The sequence below is a fragment of the Geotrypetes seraphini genome, chromosome 13 (assembly GCF_902459505.1).
Source record: "Geotrypetes seraphini chromosome 13, aGeoSer1.1, whole genome shotgun sequence".
In the NCBI taxonomy this organism is placed as follows: Eukaryota; Metazoa; Chordata; class Amphibia; order Gymnophiona; family Dermophiidae; genus Geotrypetes; species Geotrypetes seraphini.
Window position 1 is genome coordinate 70,141,833 of NC_047096.1, and position 23,761 is coordinate 70,165,593.

At 44.7% G+C, this 23,761-nt stretch overlaps 1 protein-coding gene across 2 annotated transcripts in view; it reads right to left on the reverse strand.

The window, feature by feature from the left end:
* Window positions 1–23,761, reverse strand: part of MRC2 (mannose receptor C type 2) — a 143,550-nt gene that overhangs the window by 110,247 nt on the left and 9,542 nt on the right. For both annotated transcript variants that reach the window (XM_033918346.1, XM_033918345.1), the window contains exons 2-4: window positions 5,914–6,306; window positions 5,413–5,586; window positions 616–780 (exon numbers count right to left, since the gene is read on the reverse strand). In XM_033918346.1, coding sequence (XP_033774237.1) covers window positions 616–780; window positions 5,413–5,586; window positions 5,914–6,306 — 732 coding nt within the window. The remainder of the gene's footprint in view (window positions 1–615; window positions 781–5,412; window positions 5,587–5,913; window positions 6,307–23,761) is intronic.

Below are 23,761 nucleotides of genomic sequence, written 5' to 3' on the forward strand. Positions count from 1 at the left end.
GACCCCAATCCTGCTCTAGCCCCGCCCCCACTGCTTGCTCTTTTCTAGTCCTGCTCTGCTCTTCTCTAGCCACGCCCCCACTGCTTGCTCTGGTCTGCTCAAGAGGAGAACATGTTCGGGGAAATCCAGATGGCTGGTAACCCTAGTTTTGGAATTCCACTCTCTCTAAGAAAGGCAGGATCTCCAGTCCATACAGACAATGGGTCAACTTAAAACTAGAAATAACTAAGCCACTGGGTTACCACACACTAGATCACTTCTGATAAGTACAAATGAACAGATTTTGCACATTCAATTTGTGCTGCTTTCTTTGTGCCTAGGGTCACCAGACATCTGGATTTACCCAGTCATGTCCTATTTTAGAGGACTGTCTGGGTGTCCAGATGGTTTTCTAAACTGTCCAGGGATATGGTTCTCCTCTGTCCACCACCTACCTCCTCCACCAATATTTAATCTTTGGGCCGTCCAGCAGCATCAGCGAGGTGAGCCTGCTGCTGTCAGGCTGCCCCAAAAGCCTTCTTTCTGCAGCGGCTTTTCTACGCAGGAACAGGGCTAGGGTCGTGTGTCCTCTTTTTTGACTTCACAAATATGGTAACTCATGCCCCTGTCTCTTACCATTGATATATGTCTGTTCATGGAGTTCATTGATGCTCAGCAGGCTGGCTCCCTGCTGGCTGCAGCTCACCAATGCCTCATTCCAGGACAGAGCAGATTGGAAGTTAAACTGGTAGCAGCTGCCAGTGAGGGGGTCCTTGTCCCAGAATGTCTCGCAATCGCTGCCTACAAGCCAATAGAAAGCAAAAGGTTTAAAGGAAAATGGGGCCACTCATTTCTAGTTCTCTGTATCTTACTACTTGAAAACATTCTTGTATTTTTGGAATATTGTTGTCCAAGAATAACTTTTATAAAGGAATGTCAGCTTTATTATTAGGTTATTATTAGGGGTTTTTTTTTTAATATACTGCCTATCAAGATTATCTAAGCGGTTTTACAATCAGGTACTCAAGTATTTTTCCCTACCTGTCCCGGTGGGCTCACAATCTATCTAACGTACCTGGGGCTATGGAGGATTAAGATTCTTGGAACAGCAGGACTGCACCATGATTTAACCCTTCAAAGAGACTCTAGAACAGAGGAGAGGATACTTTTACGGGCCTTGTAATCTGGTCTAGCTATACAAGGAGTAATGTGACCATTTATTTTTTTCATCAAAACGGGACATCTATTAATATTCAGTCCCGGCCCAACCCCGCCCTAGCCACACCCATAATCCTGCCCTAGCCCCGCCCCCAATTTCTCCCATTCATTTTTAATGTACACATAATATCTTATTAATTCATAATGGTAACCATAAAATTTTTAAAAAACCACAAAGCATACTATACGCAGAGAAAATGTTAATTATCATTTATATTTGGGGGGTTTTCAAAGATGTCAAGGCAGATGACTTTAAATTATGCAATGTCACCTCAGTAACTATAGAAAAATAGACAAATATAGTACAGATATAAATTCTCAAAATAGACACATTTTGATAACTAAATTGAAAATAAAATCATTTTTCCTACCTTTGTTGTCTGGTGATTTCATGAGTCTCTTGTTGCGTTTCCTCCTGACTGTGCATCCTTTCTTTCATGTCTTTCTTTCTGCACTCAGGCCCAACAGTTGTCCCTTTCTATTCCCTCCCTCCTTCCTTCCTATGTCCTCAGTGCCTTCAGTGCCTCCTTCCTATGTCCTTAGTGCCCCTTCCTGTGTCCTTAGTGCCCCCAGTGCCTCCTTCCTATGTCCTTAGTGTCCTCGGTGCTTCCTACCTATGTCCTCCTCACTGCCTTCTAACCTTTGTCTCCACCCCCTCCCCTATGCTCTGGCATCTCTCTTCTCCTTTCCTTCCTTCCCACTCCACCCCATGGTCTGGCATCTCTATCTCCTTCACATTTCTCTCCTCTCTTTCCATCTCCCACTCCCACTACATTATCTAGCATCTCTTCTTCCTTTCTCTCCTTCCTTCCTCCTAGTCTGGCATCTGTCTCCTCCCTCCATATACCCTTACATATTTCCTCCCTCCATGGTCTGGTAGCTCCTTTCCTTTCCCTCACTCCCATGGTCTTGGCATCTCTTTCCTCTCCTCTCCCTTCCCTGGTCTTCCTTCTCCCCTCTCTCTCCCCAATTGGTTGCAGCAGCAACACTTCCCTTCCCCTATCCCCTCCCCAATTGGGTGCAACCGCAGCTTTTCTCTTCCCCCCTCAGGTGCAGCAGCAGCAGCTTTTCTATTCCCCCCTCCCCCCTTGGGTGCAGCAGCAGCAGCTTTTCTATTCCCCTCTCCCCCCCCCTTGGGTGCAGCAGCAGCAGCAGCTTTTCTATCCCCCCTCCCCCCTTGGGTGCAGCAGCATCATTTCTCTTACCATCCCTCCCAACGGCAGAGTCGCAAATTTCCCTCCATCGCTGACCTATCTTCTATAGGTCAGCGATGGAGGGAAGTTTACAACTTGCCTCGGGCCTTCCTCATTGCCGGGTCCTGCCTTCACGGAAACAAAAAGTAGGCAGGAGTCGGACCCGGCAGCGAGGAAGGCCCGAGGCAAGTTGTAAGCTTCCCTCCGTGTCTCCCTTAACTTCCCTCCGTCGCTGCCTGTAGTGAATGAACTCCTGCTCCGAGGCTCGAATGTGTGCGTGCCGGCTTCCCTTCTCACTAATTGCGCACTATTTTTCTTATTTTTTATTTTTTTTCGGGAGGAAGCATATCATGGGTGGGGAATTGACACTAACTGCATAATACAGACTTACATAACATAAGAACATAAGAAGTGCCATCTCCGGAACAGACTCTAGGTCCATCAAGTCCGGCAATCTGCACACACGGAGGTCCCGCCAGGTGTACCCTGGCATAGTATTAGTCCCCATATCACTCTAAGCTTCTCATAAGAGATGTGCATCTAGCTTACCCTTACCTATGTCACCTTAAGCCACTCATAAGGAGGTGTACATCTAACTTACCCTTAAACCCTAGAATGGTGGATTCCGCAATTACCTCTTCTGGGAGAGCATTCCAGGTTTCCACCACTCGTTGTGTGAAGCAGAACTTCCTGATATTTGTCCTGAACCTGTCCCTCCTTAGCTTTAGTCCATGTCCTCTTGTCCTTGTCACATTGGACATTGTAAATAGTTTTTTATCCTGCTCTATTTGGTCGAATCCTTTCAGTATTTTGAAAGTCTTGATCATATCCCCTCGCAGACTCCTCTTCTCAAGGGAGAACAATCCCAGTCTCTTAAGTTGTTCCTCATATTCCAAGTTCTCCATGCCCTTTATTAGCTTAGTTGATCGTCTCTGCACCCTCTCGAGTACTTTCCTGTTCAGTTTTTCCCAGAGTTGCACCTGACATACTGTACTTGTGTTCCTTATTTTTTCTTCCTAAGTGCATGACTTTGCATTTATCCACATTAAACTTCATATGCCCAATTTTCCAATCGGCTCACAGGAGCACTTAGGGGTGAATTCATCAAGGGGCATTAACTGATTTAGTGTGCCCTAAATGCTAAGATACCCTTAGGACTATAATGGGAGTTGCAGCATTTGGCGAACCTTAATCATTAACATGCATTAATGCAGTCAGGGAGAGATTCTGTAATTGGATATCTAAAAGGAAGTTAGGCACCTATTTCATGGCAATCACACTTAGGCGCCCATTACAGAATTGTGCCTACAATGTAAGCCAAGGTTTAAAAGCCTTTAGAGAATCACGTCTAATGGCGCCTACGTCCATATTCACCCCTAAACATATCTACTTTAGAGTTAGGCACCTATCTTATGTAGAATTGTGCCTAAAAAGACAGGCGCCTATCACCCAATTAATTTATATTTTTTCAATTATGAGCTTATTAAAACAATATACTAATTAAGTTAAGTGCCTTACTTAGGCACCTATTTATGTAGGCGCCTATGTAGCACCTGCTTTTAGGCGCCTTTTATAGAATTTCCCTCTTAGCACCCCTTGATGAATTCCTCCCGCAGTACCTTTTAAATAGGATATAGTCAATGCTCTTGCATTAATATTTTTGCAGGTCTCACATGCTAATGGACAAATTAGTGTGGGACGACATCGTTTTTTGAATTGGATATTATCCATGGAGGACAGTGGAACCTTATTTCAAGCTGTTTGAACCTTATTTTTGGACTTAGACCCAAAAATTTTTAGATTTTTTTAAACACACATTTTGGGGGGGATTTGCTTTAGATTGGAATTACACTTTTATTTTGCTCCAAATGGTGATGTTTGAAGACATAGAGTGATTGAAGTACCATCAGGAAATGACCTACAACTTTCTTCTGCCCATAGGATGAATTTGTTGTTAAGATAAGTAACCCCAGTGGTGTAGTAAGGAAGAGTGGGGTGGGGGTAGTACGAGCGCCATCTTGGTAAGGGCACATGCACCCGTCCTCCTCTCTACCCCCTCACTCCTTCCCCGCCTCCCTTACTGCAGCGCTTGCACACCACTCCCATTCCAACATACATCTGTAATGTTTCTGGCGTGAGCAGCACCACCAACCTCCTTTCACACCATCATCAGCTCTTCCTCTGACATCACTTCCTGGATCCGTGCCTAGGAAATGACGTCAGAGGAAGAGCCAATGCTGCTGTGGCAGCAGGTTGGGGGTTGTTGCTTGCACCAGGAGTGTTACAGAGGTATGGGGGAAGGGAAGCAGCACGTGCAAGGCAGGAGGGGGTGGGGAAGGAGTGTGTGGAAGTGGGGGGGCAGAGAAGAGGATTGGGGATGGTTGCCACTGCCCCGAGTGCCTCCCCTAGTGCCTCCCCGAGTAACCCTCCGATGTTTTCGTATATTTTACATCTGTAGAAGGTAGGCAGGAGGTACTGTGATGTTCATAGGTTAAGCCATTATTGGTCTGGATGGTATTAATCTTTTACTGAGCACCACATAATTATAGATAATTATCTTTTATAGATTTTTTCACTTATCATATTAGGTCTTCTTTTCATGTGTATGATATCTGAAAAATTAAAACATTTAAATCCCCCTATTTTAAGGCCAAGTTAAAAATGGGCTTAGCATGCAGGCAAGTCCTGTGTTGAAACTGGAATTTGCAGTCCTTCACCACATTTGGGGCCCCTTTTATAAATCCCTGGTAGCAATTCCTATACAGCAAATGTAACACAGCCATTCAATATCTAACTGGGACTTGCTATACTGTGGCTTTGTAAAAGGGGCCCTTGATGAAGTGGACTCTTGTCCTTGACTGCTGAAGGCCAAATACATTGGTTAATGTATAAGATGCCACCAGCCTCTGTCATTTTTGTCTAGATTAACACAGCCACCTATCCAAAAGTTTTCCCTAAATATGATTATCTGCCAATTTGATGGAGAAAGGCTGAGGTAAAGATTGTGAATAATGACACTTACTCTTTACAGGACAGAACCCCCACTTCTCTTCTTTGTTGTAGTCCGTGGTAGTGGCACACCACAGATGCCCATCTTCACGACCCATGGTGGTACAGTCATAGAACCACTGGTTGTAATATTTAAAAGGGATGGCACATGGCCTTCCGTGAGAGTTTCCTTGAATGGTGTATATATCTGCATGGGGAGAACATAGACAGTGACAAATCAGAAAACTGTCACTGCAGGGGGCTGCTTGATTGGCTACTTAGCCTGCAAATTCTTGCCACATGGGGACATACTTAATTCAAAGTGTATAGGAATGTGGACCTTTTATAAAACCTTTGGATTTTCTACCTAATAGCCCCTTAGAGACCAAAGAGGAAGCCTTCCTTAGACCACACAGGCTGATGCAGGATTAGGGTGGCTCTGGCTATAGCCATTGTGGAGTGAGGATTTACTGATACTCAACAAAAATTAAAGTGATGGTCAGGATTTCCATATATACATTCTTCAGCTTCTTACCTACAAAAGCACTGGAACATACACTTTGGTTAGTACCATAGATCCACCATTGGTTGCCCTTTCTGGGCAGAGTCTGCAGCTGGGAGGCATTGTCCATCTTGGGAACCAGATACTGGGACAGTTGGTCCATCAGTGTCTCACAACGCCTGGTTATGTTGAAGGATTCATGATCACACTCGTGGGTGAAGAGCACTGGGGAGCTGGAGAAGTTACTCCTGCTGGATGAGGAAATGCATCTCATAGTGTCGATATTGAAGAGCCGCCTGCGGGAAACCCAGAGCCACTTCTGGGCAGGGGCACTGCTGTTGCAGGTTTTAGAGATTCCAACTGTGTTGCCTTGGCTCTCCAAGCAGCCGTGCAGCTCACTGCTGAAGATCAGGAATGGGTCAGGATCTGGAAAGGACATAAGATATTTAGTAAAGTGAAAAAGAACCTATTGCCTATAGCAGTGGTTCCCAACCCTGTCCTGGAGGACCGCCAGGCCAATCGGGTTTTCAGGCTAGCCCTAATGAATATGCATGAGAGAGATTTGCATATAATGGAAGTGACAGGCATGCAAATCTGCTCCATGCATATTCATTAGGGCTAGCCTGAAAACCCGATTGGTCTGGCGGTCCTCCAGGACAGGGTTGGGAATCGCTGGCCTATAGGACTGGAGGGTAGAGAATGACACGGGGACAAATTGGTCCCCACCCCGGCAGTAACTCAACTTCCCCATCCTGTCCCCATGAGTTTTGTCGCTGTCCCTATCTCTGACTCATTCCTATAAGCTCTGCCTTAACTGCACAAGCCTAGAACACTTATGATTTTAAAGTGTTTTGAGGCTTGTGCAGTGAGGATGGAGCTTGCAGGAATGGGGCAGGCACAGGAAAAGAACTCGCGGGGACAGGATGGGAAAATGAGTTTCCGTGGGGACGGGGAAAAATTTGTCCCCATGTCATTCTCTACTTGGGAGAACAGTATAAAAAATTGAATAAATAAATAGTGTGAAAAGTTTCAGCCTCTGATAACCAGAGCTGGTATTGTGATATCATAATGCCTCATTCCACCAATGCCTAAGAGCCAACATCATTAGTGATGTCACAATGGCTTGGCTCACTTTTACTACATTTTGATTTCTAAAGTGATGCAGTGTAGAGAATGACAAGGGGACATATTTTTCCCTGTCCCCGCAGGAACTTAATTTTCACATCCCATCCCCGTGAGTTTTGTTGCTGTCACTGTCCCTGTCCCATTCCTGTAAGCTCTGCCAGCACTTTCACGGGTAAGTGTACATTTACCTGTATAAGTCACTAAGTGCTATGATATAGCACATGGGCAATGGCATAGTATTGGTGGGTCGCTGGCACCTCTCCTCCTCTCTGCCCCCCTGTTCCTCCCCACTCCTCCCCTGAAGAGCACGCATGCCTTCGATTCACCCCACCGTACCTCTTTAACTTTTCGCTGGCGTGAGCAGCAACTCCAACCTGCTCCTCACGATGGCCTTGGCGCCCCCCCTCTGATGTCACTTACGGGTCCCGCAACTAGGAAGTGATGTCAGAAGAAGAGTTGACGCTGGTGTGGACAGCAAGTTAGAGATGCTGTTCGTACCGGGGAAGCTAAACAGATACGGGGGAAGGGAAGGGAAAGGGAGCATGCGCGGCAGGGGGAGGGGGCAGAGAAGAGGGCAAGAGGTTGCACCACCATGCAGGGCACCTCCTACATTCGCTACACTACTGCGCATGGGTGGTGCTGCCACTTATGTACCCAAATTACAGAATACCATAAGTTATACACATCCATGCCACATTTAGGCGCTTGCAGCTCTGCCAGGTCTATAGCTGATGTAACCGCACATACCTAAATGTTAGGTGCACCTTTAATGGGTTATTTTATAATGGAATCTGAGTGCTCAGATATTGCTATAGAATAGGCTCACAGCATCTGGGCGCCTAAAAGGGCGAGCCACTTATATAACTGCCCTATGTATGTTGTTTATGTATCTGGGTATGATTGGCTAGTTTCTATTTGTAGGAGTATCCCAACCTGGAAATGCGTTCTGTGCAACATGGCCCCCACCATTCCTGCCCCACACTTTACGCTGTGGTGAAACAGGGGACGTAATGGACAGGGCACCCATTTTGACACCTCCAGCTCTCTTGTGTCCTGCAGATGCACACACCTCGCCTCTGGCTCTCTTGCACCTTGCAGCTTCACATGACATAACCCTGTCTATTTCTAACAAATGATTTATTTGAGCCATGACTGGTAGGGGTTCTTCACTAGACGGAAGGAATATAAGTATTTGGAAGTACATAAATAAATAGGTCACAGGGTCACAGGTTGGGGAAGGGGCGGGGGAGGTGTGCCACTCACCCTTACTACGCCACTGGTGGAACACTTTGCCATTTCCATGTATTGTTTTTGTTCTACTGTGTTATTATTATGTATCTTTTATTTTGTGAGCCGCTGGGTTGTAAGCGGGCTATAAATTAATAAATCAATCAATCACCACGTGTGAGTACACATAATAATATGCGTAAAAGCAGGTGTTCTGCTGACATTTACGATTTGGTTTATCAATAAAAATGTTGCAAAAATAAAAAGCAGATGCTATGTTTTCTTATTCCCCTTTTTACAAAACTGTAGCATGGTTTTTAGTGCCAGCCACGGCGGTAACAGCTCCGACGCTCATAGAGTTCCTATGAACGTCGGAGTTCCTACCGTCATGGCCGATGCTAAAAACTGCACTATAGTTTTGTAAAGGGGGGGGAGGGGGTTAATGCCTTCTTTTATGTGTATATTTGCCAGGGCAGTTTTATAAACACATGCTAATGCTGTTCTGCATGTTCAAGTCATTTATAACATTACTTCCACTATATGTGAATATATCTATATGAAACAAAATGTAAGATTTAAAAATATAATATACAATTGGGTTGATCACCATTCTTGAGTTTAAAAATGGGGGGGAGCTAAAGGTTAATTTAGAGGGATTCAAGGCTGAAAGTTTATCTAGGGTTAATGTTGTCAACTGGATTTTGATTCACTCAACAGGGTAGATCCAGTCCTGGGTTTACGCCATTGCATGTAGGGATTTATATTTCTGATATCCCCATTGCATTCCCTATGAAAAGCAAGACTACAAGTACCTGCATGCAATGAGATAAACTCAGAACCGGGTCAACACATTTGGCAACCTTACAAGTCTACTACTAGGGTTACCAGATTTTCCGTCTGGAAAATCCAGACCTTAGTCCCACCCCCCGGGCCCGCCCAGTCCCACCCATCCCTGCCCCATCATGTTCCGGTTCCGCCCCTGATCCTGCCCCGGCCCTGCCTCCAATCCCACCCCAGCCTCACACCCCCCCCCCCCCCGCTGCCTGCTGTCATCAGGCAGGACATCTGCGCATGCATGGATACGACGCAATGATGCATGCATGGATATGACGCAATGACACATGCATGGATACGACACATGCACGGATGCCCTCCTGCACGAATGAAAGCTTTTCAAAACCCGGACAAAGTGCCGGATTTTGAAAAGCCATCCGGACCCCCAAACATGTCCTCAAAAGTAAGACAAGTCCGGACATTAGGTAACCCTATTTAATACCCTATTTAATACCCTTGCATTAGCCTCAAAGATTTCCCTTAAAACTACTTCTCAGTGGCTTCTTGTCTGGATGATGAGAAGTAGTAGCAAAAACCATATCAGAGCAAGTAATCACCAAGGCTGCATTTCCTATAGACACCTGATAAAGATGCAATAAAACCCAGAAACCTGCTACAAGCACAATGCCAGCTGTAGAAACCCTGAGAGAACATCTAACCCAGCTCCACAGGAAGAACATCTGTAAACTTACCAGAGACTTTTTCCATTCTATGGACTTTCACAATAAAATTCAAATTTCTAACCAACTCACTTTCCTGCCAAAATTCAAATCGATGGACTGCCCTATTCCCAATCAGGTCAGTGAACCCACTATTTCCAAAGTCACTCTCCAGACTTCAGAGCATACCCTAAAGAAAGCCACCTCTTGGTGGCTGAAATGTCGGTTTCTACCTGACAAAGACGCAGCGAGACTCAGAAACCTGCAACTAGCACAATGCCAGCTGCAGAAAACCTGAGAAAACAGTAGGGATGTGAATCCCTGAACTGCACAGGATGCCATGCCTAAGGTGACCATACGTCCCATTTTCAACGGGACAGTCCTGTTTTCGGACCGACCGTCCCGTTGTCCCAACCCACCGCTTCGGGACACCGAAATGTCCCGTATTCAGGGACAGTGTCCCGAAGCTGTGCGCGGGGACACTGGGACGGGCGATCGCTTTCCCATCCTGCCGCACCACCACTGCTTTATGCCTTCTTCCCGACGTCAATTCTGACGTCAGAGAGGAAGTTCTGAGCCAGCCAGGCAGCAATTAGCTGGCCCGGAACTTCCTCTCAGACATCAGAATTGACATCGGGTAGAAGGCAAGAAGCAGCGGCGGCACACCACAGTTTGAATTGTCCTGGCAGGGAGGGAAGGAGTGTGGCTGGCAGGCAGCGGTGGTACACGGGCGGGGGAGTTTGAATCAGGCATTGGAGGGAGGGAAGGAGGTAGGCAGGCAGGCTGGCTTCGTGGGAGGGTGTAGGACAAAGGCTGGAAGGCAAGACATAGGAAGGAGGCACTAGGGGCACTAAGGACCGGGACAGAGGCACTGAGGGCACTAAGGACACAGGACGGAGGCACTGGGGGCACTAAGGACATGGGACGGAGGCACTGGAGGCACTAACGATACAGGACGGAGGCACTAGGCACTAAGGACATGGGATGAAGGCACTGGGGGCACTAATGACATGGGAAGGAGGCACTGGGGCACTAAGGACATGGGAAGGAGGCACTGGGGGCACTAAGGACATGAGAAGGAGCACTAAGGACATAGGAAGGAGGCACTGGGGGCACTAAGGACATGGGATGGAGGCACTGGGGGCACTAAGGACCAGGACAGAGGCATGGGGGCACTAAGGACACAGGACGGAGGCATGGGGGCACTAAGGACACAGGACGGAGGCACTGGGGGGCACTAAGGACATGAGAAGGGGCACTAAGGACATAGGAAGGAGGCACTGGGGGCACTAAGGACACGGGATGGAGGCACTGGGGGCACTAAGGACCAGGACAGAGGCACTGGGGGCACTAAGGACACGGGACGGAGGCACTGGGGCACCAAGGACATGGGAAGAAGGCACTGGGGGCACTAAGGACATGGGAAGGAGGCACTGGGACACTAAGGACACAGAACGGAGGCACTGGAGGCACTAAGGACACAGGAAGGAGGCACTGGGGGCACTAAGGACATGGGACAGAGGCACTGAGGGCACTAAGGACACAGGACGGAGGCACTGGGGGCACTAAGGACATGGGAAGAGGCACTAAGGACATAGGAAGGAGGCACTGGGGGCACTAAGGGCATAGGAAGGAAGGAGGGAGGGAATAGAAAAGGACAATTGTTGGGTCTGAGTGCAGAAAGAAAGAAAGAAAGGATACACAGTCGGAAGGAAACACAACCAGAGACTCATGAAATCACCAGACAGCAAAGTAGGAAAAATTATTTTATTTTCAATTTAGTGATCAAAATGTGTCAGTTTTGAGAATTTATATCTGTTGTCTATATTTTGCATTATATTTGTCTATTTTTCTATAGTTACTTAGGTGACATTGCATATTTTAAAGTCATGTGCCTTGACATCTTTGAAAACCCCCCAAATATAAATGATAATTAACATTTTCTCTGCGTGTGCTTTGTAGTTTTTTAAAATTTTATGGTTACCATTATGAATTAATAAGATATTATGTGTACATGAAAAATGAATTGAAGAAATTGAGGGTGGGATTGGGGTGGGGCTAGGGTGAGATTGGGGACGGGACTGACAATTAATAGATGTCCCCTTTTGATGAAAAAAATAAATGGTCACGTTAGCCATGCCCTATCTCCCTCCCTCTGGTGGGAAAAGAACAGTACTCCCCCCTTTGCCAAAGTTAAACAAGTTCCTGTTGAACCAGAACGTACGCAGGTAGGGCTAGCCTCAGTTAGGGCGCTAGTCTTTGACCAAGGGTCGCCGCAGGAGCGCACTGCTGGGCACAATGGACCACTGGTCTGACCCAACAGCGGCAATTCTTATGTTCTTAACTTCATTCTAAAGTCTGAACTGTACATAATTTATAGTTTTGCGGGACCCACCCCTGACTGAAGCCTGAAAAGGAGACATACTCAGGTCAGAAATGTTGCTCTGTCTCCCCCTGCTGATGGGAAGGAGAGAATAAGGATTGTGGCAGAAGGAGTGAGGGGTGGCTGGAAGACTATGAAAATCTTACGTCTAAGGGCTCATGAAATGTAAATTGTTTATTGTTTAATTAGTTTTTTGATTAAACGCTTTATCGATTCTGCAAAGCGTTGTACAAAGCATAAAATGACATTTCAACAAACAAAATTACGATTAAAACATACTTTCAAAAAAGAACTGTAAGACAAACTACAACACATACTAGGTTATTAAGGACGAACGAACAGAAGACACATGAAGGAAAGAGGGAAGAAATACAATCGCTATTGTAAATGAGAGAAACATTAAGGGTAAACACAAAAGGGCAGGAGTTAATAGAAAAAAATAAAAAAGACTAAAATAACTTTAGTTAAAATCCGTTTGAATAAAAACAAAACAAAAAATAAATAAAAATTAAACCTTCAGTTAAAAGCATCTTTAAAAAGGAAACATTTTAAGTTGCTTTTGAACGTTTTTAAAGTTTTTTCCGTTTTTAAATAAAGCGGAAGAGTGTTCCAAATCGTAGGAGCAGTTACAGAGAATCTGGCTCCAGGAGGGCAAGAGTGAGGAAGGTCACCGAAAGCTTGGCTTCAGTACAGAGACTGCTTGTTAAAGCAGGGAAGAGCATTTTTAAAAGATAGAAATAGCTGCTGAACCAGATAGAATACGGCTTGTTTCCTATATACTTGGCCCTGATGCAGTGGGTTTGAATTGCTACCCACGAAACGTTGGCCACGTTGGCTTTCTTTGAAATACAAGCGCTGATAAAAAAGCTAAGTGATCTTTGAATAGCACTTATTATGTCTTCCGCTATATATAATTGAAAAAAAGACAAAGTTTTGATATGGTAGTCTTTCTAGAGCTGAAATAGTGCAAATACACTTAGAAATGAGAGCATGTTAATACAATAAAAATAATTAAAAAATGTTTTAATGTGAGCTGTTAAAAAAAGAAAACTTATACAATAAATAAACTATAGATTTAAACTATTAGAATTTTTTAATAATTAAAATTGAAGAAATTGGATATTTTGTAATAAATATACGGGAATATGGCCAATGATTGGAGAAAAAGGAGCGAAAACAAACTACGCTGAATACCCCAGTCATTGACTACGACTACGCGTAGGCTCCGTTACTGAGGCCGATTCCTATGTACTTAGAATAGCATTTGCACTTTAAGATAAGTGGGAAGTGTGTGTTTTATATAATTTCACTCATGGCCAGCAAACAAAAAGCAGGGCTAGTGCCATCAGGTCAGTGGGAGGTTAGCAAAAATATATTCTTTCTTTTAGTGAAGGGCCAGAGAGATTCCTGTAACAGGAAAAGAGAGGAGCCAAAGCAGGCAGACACAAATTCAGACAATTACAGCTTGGGTTTATGTTCATTCCTCTGTGGTTTCATTGGTTGCAAGGAGCTCGACTTAAGGAAGAAGTGGAAGGTTACTAGCACTATAATGCAATGCTAAGAAGCTATATGAAAAAGAGCAGTGAGGGAGCCTAGATCCATTGCAAGGCTGCAGCAATATATGGGACCACAAAATTGTACCCTATCCATTGCCTCCCCTACTTGACAGTGACACACTGGGTGAAGCAACAGCACTAGGTGATATGCAGCATGGAGTGTGTTTCCAGCTCGGAGCATTCCTGGGATCCAGTGTGCCTTCCTTAGAGGTGTTCTCATGCGTCATATAAACACGAACTAGACCAGCATTCTTAATTCTTCTAATGTCAAAGCTTAACCAGGCCTTTTGGCTAGTGCATAGGCAGCGAAACACTTTTTTGTTTGGGGGGTGGGGCCCAAAAGCTCCCCCCTAGCCCCAGCATGATCTTGCAGAATGACTCCCCTACCTCCCTTCCCTGGTCATTGTAATTTTAAATCTTCAGGCAGCTGCCATACAGCATCAATAAGCAGGCCTGCCCCTGAAGTCTTCATTTTACAGTGATGCTGCGCAGTGGCTACCCACAGGAGGAGGTAGGTGGGAGAGTAGAGCCATAACTGACTCTTCTGACAGCCACTTTTTGGCAAGGCCATGGTCCCTGTGGCTTCCCCCGTTCTGATGCCTATGGGCCAGAGACTTTTCAGTGAACCTTCAGATCTGCTATTGCTGGAAGCTCTCAGGTTTACCAAGACAGCAGAAATACTGAACTAAAGGAAGTGGCCTAGTGGTTATGCATAGGATTTCAACCCAGTCCTTAAGACACATCCAGCCAGTCAGGTTTCAGGGTATCCACAATCTGGTATTTGTGCATCGCATAATACCTACATAAGCTCTAGGTGACTGACAGTGAGAAAAAAGAAAAGTTAAACAGAAGAGGAACAAGGAGGGTAAAAAGGGAGAATTAGCGGGAGATTGCGATTAGGACAAAGCCTAGACATTACAGCTTGAAGATTCTTAATAATAATTACTATGAGGGGGAGTATTACTTAAGTCAAGAATTTTGATCTGAGCGGAGGAGGAAGCATAGAGCATGTTGAGATCTATATTAGTTGGCGAGAAGCAGCGTGGTAGATGGAGGGGTTGAGGGAGTGGAGGATGGGCTTAGATTCATGTAGAGCAGTGGTCTCAAACTCAAACCCTTTCCAGGGCCACATTTTAGATTTGTAGGTACTTGGAGGGCCTCAAAAAAATTAGTTAAAGCCTTATGAAAGAAATGACAATTTTGCATGAGGTAAAAGTCTTTATAGTTTATAAATCTTTTCTTTTGGCTAAGTTTTAATAATAATATTGTCATTTATAGCTAAAGAGACATTTGATCAAGAAACTGTTTTATTTTACTTTTGTGATTACGATAAACATACCGAGGGCCTCAAAATAGTACCTGGCGGGCCGCATGGAGACCACTGATGTAGAGTATGTAGAGTTCAGATATCAAAAAGGAGCGTTTTCAGTTTCTTCCGAAATGTGGTGTAGTTTAGTTCTATTCTGACAGTTTCTGTCGTTCCAAGTTTTCACTTCCAAGAAGGTGAGCATGGAGTGGAATATGCATTTGTACTTGAGATTGTTTGTTGTGGGGAGGTTCTGTTGTATCCTTTTAAGATTTCTGCGAGAGGTAGACCAATCCATGAAGAATAGGTGAATAAGTGGTGCAGCTGAGTTTCTAAAGAGTTTGCGTTGTATAATGCATGATTATGCTTGAGATGTATTTTTACATGCAATAGAAGTAGTGCTTGCAAATTCATTGTGGATACAATTACACTATGGGACTGAATTTAATAATTCTTGCACTCCTAAACCTAGCTCTATACTTATTGTACAAGATATAAATGCAACAGTAAAACAATCAAAACATAAACGAATAAACAAACAATGCTCTATCAGCGTGAACTGATTCAACGGTGTGCCCAGTGCTCCAACAAACAGGTCATAAAGAAGAAAGATCAGTTTAAGAGAGGAACCATCACCAAGTTCCTCTAGAATCCTGGTCAAACCCCTGCGGCGTACCACAAGGATCTCCACTATCCCCTACCCTCTTCAATCTCTACACTGCTTCTCTAGGAACGCATCTGGACAATCTGGGCATAACCACCTATAGTTATGCGGATGACATCACCATCCTCATCCCATACGATCATTCTAAACCTACCATGACAGACAAACTTCACCAAACACTTGAAACAGTCACAACCTGGATGAAAAATCACAAACTTAAACTCAACCAAGACAAAACCAAATTCATCCTCCTCGAAAATGACAAGGTCCAAACCACAACCAACTTAGATATAAACGCAATCAAATATCCCATCCAAACCACCATAAAACTACTTGGCATGACCATAGACAGATGCTGCACTATGCAACCGCAAATAAATAAAACAATTCAGAAATCATTCGCAGTCATGAGAAATCTGAGACAAGTCCGAAAATTCTTTGAAAGAACACAATTCCAACTTATAGTACAATCCCTAATACTAGGTATATTGGACTATTGTAACATCCTCTTCCTTCCTTGCCCTGCAACTACGATAAGACAACTCCAAACAATCCAAAATACAGCTTTGAGACTCATCTACTCATTGAAAAAACATGACCACATCACTGAAGCCTTCATCAACTCACATTGGCTTCCAATCCAAGAAAGAATCCAATTCAAATTCTACTGCATATTATTTAAAACCCTACACGGAGACAGCCCATCATACCTGAACAATCGCCTCATCCAAGCACCCACTACCAGACACAGAAAAACGCACTCCCCATTCATACCCCCCCCAATCAAGGAAGTAAAATGAACAAAACTACACGACGGCCTCCTAGCCACTCAAGCCGCAAGGCTGGACAACCAGATCTCCAACCTTCTGATGACCACCCCAGACTATAGGACGTTCAGAAAAGAAATAAAAACCACACTTTTCAAGAAATTCCTGAAGCAGCAATAACACCACGACCTCTTAGTAACTCTAAAACTGACATTTGATCTACCCATTACTGCACTAATAATAACAAAAGAATCTCCACTATGACCACCTATTAACTCTCTTACAAACCACCTCACCCTCAACAACCCGCTAAATGTTTATAAGATCTACAACTTACCTCTCTAGCTAATCATTGTAACTCTGTTTTTTTAAATTAACCTTTTGTAATCCGCCTTGAACCGCAAGGTAATGGCGGAATAGAAATCCCTAATGTAATGTAATGTAATGTAATACAGATATATCAAACTGCTGGACAAGGCAAACTAAACAATCAACAAAGTAATGAAAATACTATTGTTGTCACTTATCTAGAGGAATGCTTGGTGACAGGGGTTCTTCTCAGTCAACGTTCATCCTGGCCTTGTTAGAATACAGGTCCATTGCCTCATATGTTGGGTGCAAAATCCCAGTGATTGTGAAAAATAAAATAAATATTCCACTTCTCATGAGACTCTTGGCGGCTACTGAAGAAACTGTGAGATATGTGACTACAAAATCTAAGATGTTTTCTGTAGCTGGAATGTCGCTTTGGAATAAGCTGTCGGAACATCTACGATTAAGCACTGACTGTTTTAGCTTAAAAAGCTGTTGAAAACCAAGCTATTTGTGGACGCCTATCTGTAGAGCTATTCAGCCTTCATATTAACATATTTCCTGGTAGATGTAACTTCTGACCTGACTCTGTGTTTGAGTGAATAAGTGGATTCCTAAGTGCCTTTGTTATTGATTGCTTGTGTATTGTTCATATGTTTTTGTTTTTAAAGAAAAATGTATTTTATGGTACTGTAATTTAGTTCTATTTTTAGAAATGTAATTCTGTTTGTAATTATGTATGTTTAGTTTATATGGAAACTGCTTTGTTTACATTACATTACATTACTGATTTCTATTCCGCCTCAACCTTGCAGCTCTGGGCGGATTACAAAAGAGACAACTGGACATTTCCAGGATAATTACAGAGAGAATTCTGGTCATTTCCAGGAGAAGTTACAAGAATAATGGAGCTGTATATTTCAAGAGCTACAAGATGCTGTACAAATAGGAAATAGTGCAGATCCAGTATATATACCGTTAGGGAAGCAGTTGACATGCTTGAGGGGAGGATCTGTGCTCTGGAGCCCCGCTGCTGGTGTCCTGCCACTGGTATCGGTGTGGCCTCAGCGGTTCCCCTTTTTAAGACTTTCTCCTCTGTAGGCTCGGGGGAGGGGAGGATCTGTGCTCTGGAGCCCCGCTGCTGGTGTCCTGCCGCTGGTATCGGTGTGGCCTCAGCGGTTCCCCTTTTTACGACTTTCTCCTCTGTAGGCTTGGGGGAGGGGAGGATCTGTGCTCTGGAGCCCCAATGCTGGTGTCCTGCCGCTGGTATCGGAGTGGCCTCAGCGGTTCCCCTTTAAAGGCGGTATGTAAATTTTGCAAATAAATAAATAAAATACTACCCATGTCAAGTTAAAAAAAGTAATTTGTCTGTATAATAAAAAAGAACTCGTCTCCCCATTCATTGTGGGTATTGTATTCATTGTGGGTATCCTGAAAACTTGACTGACCAGGTGTGTCCAAGGGACTGGGTTGAGAACTGCTGAGTTAGAGAAATGAGCTGAGAACTAGTGACACTCCTTGTGACCTTGGACAAGCCACCTTAACCTTTGCCTCGATGACCCACAATGCATTATGGGGAAGGGACACAGAGTAGCCTAAATACCAGCACTGTGTATGTCCAGCCCAGCTAAAAAACACCACATTCATTATTTTTACTATTAAAATCCAAAGATATAACTTGTCACCTAATGCAATGTCCTCATAGATATTTGTCTTCAGTCTGGAGTTACCATTTCAACCTTGCCAATATTTTTAAGTACATGTGCCACTAACTTTTGTATTTCAGTTGGTTTCGTTCAGAGAAGGTGCCTAGGTACCAAGTTTACTATTCAGGCCACCCAGGTTTGGGAAATGTTTTCTAAGGACGCAGAGGAAAGTAAGAAAACACATGGAGCCTATTTCTCTGATCTTTGCATGGAGTTGGGATGAGGGGAAGCCATCAGCAAGAATTTGGAAACCAGCACACAGGCCAATGACAAGGCTGCACTGATTTGAGGTAAAAATTATAATAATAATTCCCAAAGACAAAAAATACAAAAATAGTTGGCTATTTCGAATGATCGTTTGATGATAGTCTGTAGGCCAAAGGTCAGCCTGCCACAGCTCAGACAGCATCAAGAATGACAGCTGTTTTCAATAACCCCAGCCCAAAACAGACTCTTGTGCCAAACTGCTGAGTCAGAGATTCTGGCCTCCATGGCAGCCAAGTCAGTGAGCTGGGATAATTCATGTGGACTGTGATGGAAGGGGGATGTGTTAGAGGGGGGTAATGTGGTAGCGGTGGAATTTCCATCCATCCCTTGCTCCCTATGGATGATTCCGAGCACTCGCCTTTTATTTCTGGGAGGTGGCAGAGCCTCCGGGGGCTTTTTCTCCGGCCGTAGGCACTGGAAAAGGCAGTCACTAAGTAGCTCAGCAGCCAAAGCACACCGATCAGCAGCAGGCAGAAAGTGATGTTGGGGCAGCCTCTGCAAGAGTCTCCGTCTCAGCTCACTCTTCTCCTTCAGCCACATCTGTTTTTAACAGATTGAGCACTGCGGGATTCTAGAATCCAGTCTTGAGAAGATCCGATTCTCCTTGTTCCAATCCAGTTGGACATATGAGAACTCTGAGAAAAATCAGTACAGACCTGTGAACTATGTAACTAAATTACCAGAATAATGGCACATGGGCACAGTGGCGTAGCAAGGGTAGGCAGTGCCCCAGGCAGTGGCACCTCCCCGCACCCTCCTCTCCCCCACCACTCCTTCTCATTCCCACTCCACACTCGCATTCTTCCTTCTCCCCATGTACCTCTGTAAATCTTCTCCAGCAAACCGCTGGCGCCAGCACTGGGATTCCTTCTGATGTCACTTCCTGGCCCCACGACCCCAAAGTGATTCAGAGGGGAACCAGTCCAGTGCGAGCAACAGGCAGAAGAAGTTGCTTGCGCTGGCGAAAATCTACAGAGGTACAGGGTGGGGGAAGGGATAGCAAGAGAGTGGCATGGGGTGGCAGAGCAGGGTGGGGCAGAGAGGTACCAGCACCTGGGGTGGTCTGCCCCCTCTTCCCCCCTTACTAAACCATTGCATTGATATGTAAATGCAAAAATTCTACCTAAGTACTGCAAATACACATATCATACATAGAGAGTATTTTACTGGTGGGTGAATACATAGGCGGAGTCAGGATAGAGCATGGGAGGGGCTGTGTGATTAGCACTTAGGCACACCGGCCACAGAGTACTCACACCTAACCTATAAACAAGCATTTTCACGGTTTACACTAGTATTCTATAAAGGAAACAGGCACCTACCTTCCTTTATTGATAGGCTCTTATCAGGTGCCTGGTAATTTAATTATTGCCCCTCCCCCACACTCTCTGGGATTTATAGTCCACAAATAGTACAAAAACATATATGGACAGAATGGAATTTGGATGCTATTTGTGCAAACATTTCTGCTTACTTGTTAAACATAACATGACATAGAAACATAAAAATAAGATAGCAGATAAAGGTCAAATGGCCCATCCAGTCTGCCCATCCGGAGCATCCACTATCTCCTCTCCCTAAGAGATCCCATTTTCCTGTCCCATGCTTTCTTGAAATCAGACACAGTTTTTGTCTCCACCACCTCTATAGGGAGACTATTCCAAGCATTTATCACCATTTATCACCTCTTAAATTCATCTTATGCCCTCTAATTCCAGAGTTTTCCTTCATTTGACAAAAAGCTTATTTCCTGTTCGTTAATGCCATGGATATAAGAACATAAGAATTGCCGCTGCTGGGTCAGACCAATGGTCCATCGTGTCCAGCAGTCCACTCTCGCGGCGGCCCCTAGGTCAAAGACCAGTGCCCTAACTGAGACCAGCCCTCCTGCGCAAGTTCCGGTTCAGCATGAACTTGGCTAACTTTGTCTTGAATCCCTGGAGGGTGTTTTCCCTTATAATAGCCTCCAGAAGAGCATTGTTGGGGGTATTGTTGGGAGACAGCAGACTCGAGAGAGACTTGGGTGTGCTGGTGGATGCATCACTGAAGCCATCTGCACAGTGCGCAGCAGCCTCGAAAAAAGCCAACAGGATGCTGGGAATCATAAAGAAGGGCATAGCAACCAGAACACGGGAAGTCATCATGCCATTGTATCGAGCGATGGTGCGTCCACATCTAGAATACTGCGTTCAGTATTGGTCGCCGCACCTCAAGAAGGACATGGCGGTACTTGAGAGAGTCCAAAGGAGAGCAACGAAAATGGTAAGAGGGCTGGAACACTGTTCATACGCCGAGAAGCTGGATAGGCTGGGGCTCTTCTCTCTGGAGAAAAGGAGGCTCAGGGGAGATATGATAGAGACCTTCAAGATCATGAGGGGCATAGAGAGGGTGGATAGGGACAGATTCTTCAGACTGAAGGGGACAGCAAATACGAGGGGGCACTCTGAGAAACTGAAGGGAGACAGGTTCAAAACAAATGCAAGGAAGTTTTTTTTCACCCAAAGGGTCGTGGACACTTGGAATGCGCTACCGGAGGAAGTGATCAGGCAGAGTATGGTACAAGGATTCAAACAGGGATTGGATGGATTCCTGAGGGATAAAGGGATCGTGGGATACTGAGGGAGGAGCTGGGATGAAACACAAGTATAGGAAGTTAACCAGGTAATGAGTATAAACCAACCAGGTCGTGCATGTGCAAGACCGGAGGGCTAGGACTTCGATAGGAAGGCAGGACTTAAATGGGAAACCAAGGTGGCAAGGGAGCCCCTTCTGATGATTCAGACAGGTCTTGACCTGTTTGGGCCGCCGCGGTAGCGGATTGCTGGGCAGGATGGACCTGTGGTCTGACCCGGCAGAGGCACTGCTTATGTTCTTATGTTCTTATGTAATAGAATACCAACTAAGGGCAGTTACCTGCATCATTGAAACGAGTGCCAATTAGCATCAATTAACACCAATAATTGATTATTAATGCCAATTAGCAAGTAATTTAACAATGACCACCTCAACTTCTTGGTAAAAAAATGCTTCTTTAGTCTTCATATGCTGAGGAAAGTGAGATCGTACTTTCATCATTCTCACTTCGTCGTCCTTGTTCAATCCACCATCCTCTCTAGACTGGATTATTGCAACTCCATCTATTTAAGCCTAACTAAAAAAAAAACTCCATAGACTTCAGCTAATCCAGAACGCCGCGGAAAAGCTTATTTTCGCTAAAGGCAAGTTCGACCACGTCTCCCCACTCCTGTCCAAACTTCACTGGCTCCCAGTTCACTCCAGAGTCCTCTTTAAATGTGCCTGTTTAGCTTTCAAGATCCTACATGGCATCCTCCCTCCCGTTATCCCACTCTTCTGGAACTCCTCTAACCCTAATTCCACTAGATCCCCCCAAAAACTGAAACTATCATTCCCCTCTGCAAAAGGTATATCCCGCGTAGGAAAACTAGGAACATCCCTCCCCTTTAGAACCACAGAATTCTGGAACAACCTCATATCCCCGCTCAGAATTTCAAGCTCCCTCCAATCCTTCCGCAAACACCTGAAAACTTGGCTCTTTTCAAAAATCTAACACCTCCTGCTCTTTGGTTCTTTATCTTCCTAGCTCCTTTCCTATAACCCTTCATTGTAGCTCCTTTTCAACCTAACCCTGTAAACCGTGCTGAGCTCTACGCTTGTGGAGATGGCGCGGTATACAAACCTAAGGTTTAATTTAGTTTAGTTTAGTTTAGACAGTATTCTCTAACTTGTGCATGCAGTTTAGCGTGCTAAGTGTTACATTGTGCTTGGACGTTAGGTTCCAGTCGTCACATGTACTTTTTCAGTGAAAAATTTATTGCGGAGAATGCAGCTGCAAGTGACTGCACAGTCTCTATACCCACGGCAAACTTCAAAGTGAAAAACACACACAGACCTTCTCTTTAAAAACCAGTGCAAAGGCCATGAGGAGGAAGTTGACGTTTGAAAGTATGAAAAATCTTTGTTACAATGTATCCAGCTGGAGCCCCCAATCATTTTTGAAAAGTTGGCTCCTAAGCTTGTACCAACGATTAAGCTGCTCCTCCACCTTGAGGTCACAACTGGAAAAAAAAAAAAGGGTGAGCTAGATCCAAATAACCATTTCTTTTGCAGGAGGTACTTTTTAACGTCTAAGACCATCACCATTTGCAAATGCGGGGCTGACAGAGCTGCTCTGCTGTTTTGCCTTAATTTCCAAGCCCCTTGCTCAAACGCTGCACAGGGCAAGCACTCGTACCAACAAGAGGCAGAAGGGTGAGATGAGAAGAGCAGCAACAGGTCACTGTGTTATCTCTTTGTATCCTTCAGGGGATGGCACAGCAGAGACTGAAGGTGACAGTTCTGTAAAGCTGGGCCAAAATATAGGGGTCACAAAGGGGCAACTTTATAGAACACTAACTCAACTAGTGGCCTACGTGCCCCGATATCTAGGTGTTGCTGCTTATGCCGTGACAATGGCAGGCGTAAGATATTGCATTTAAGTGCGCCTTGCAGTGCTTGCAATTCTATAAGTTGAATGTATTGTTACGTGGGACACCCATGACATGCCCATTCTTTGCTCACAAGCATGGCCTACTTATATTTGTGAACTAACTTACACGCAAACCATGTTTAAAAATAGCACCTAGCACTTAAGAACATAAGAATAGCCTTACTGGGTCAGACCAATGGTTTTCATGGTGGACAATCCAGGTCACCTAGTACCTGGCAAAAATCCAAAGAGTAGCAACATTCCATGCTTCTGATCCAGGGCAAGCAGTGGCTTCCCCCATGTCCGTCTCAACAGCAGACTATGCACTTTTCCTCCAGGAACTTGTGCAAACCTTTTTTTTAAAACCAGCTGCGTTAACCGCTCTTACCACATCCTCTGGCAACTTATTCTAGAGCTTAACTATTCTCTGAGTAAAAAAAAACATTTCATCCTATTGGTTTTAAAAGTAGTACTCTGTAACTTCATCAAGTGTCCCCTAGTCTTTGAAATTTTTTACAATGTACAAAATCGATCCACTTGAGCCCATTCTACACCATTCAGGATTTTGTAGACTTCGATTATATCTCCC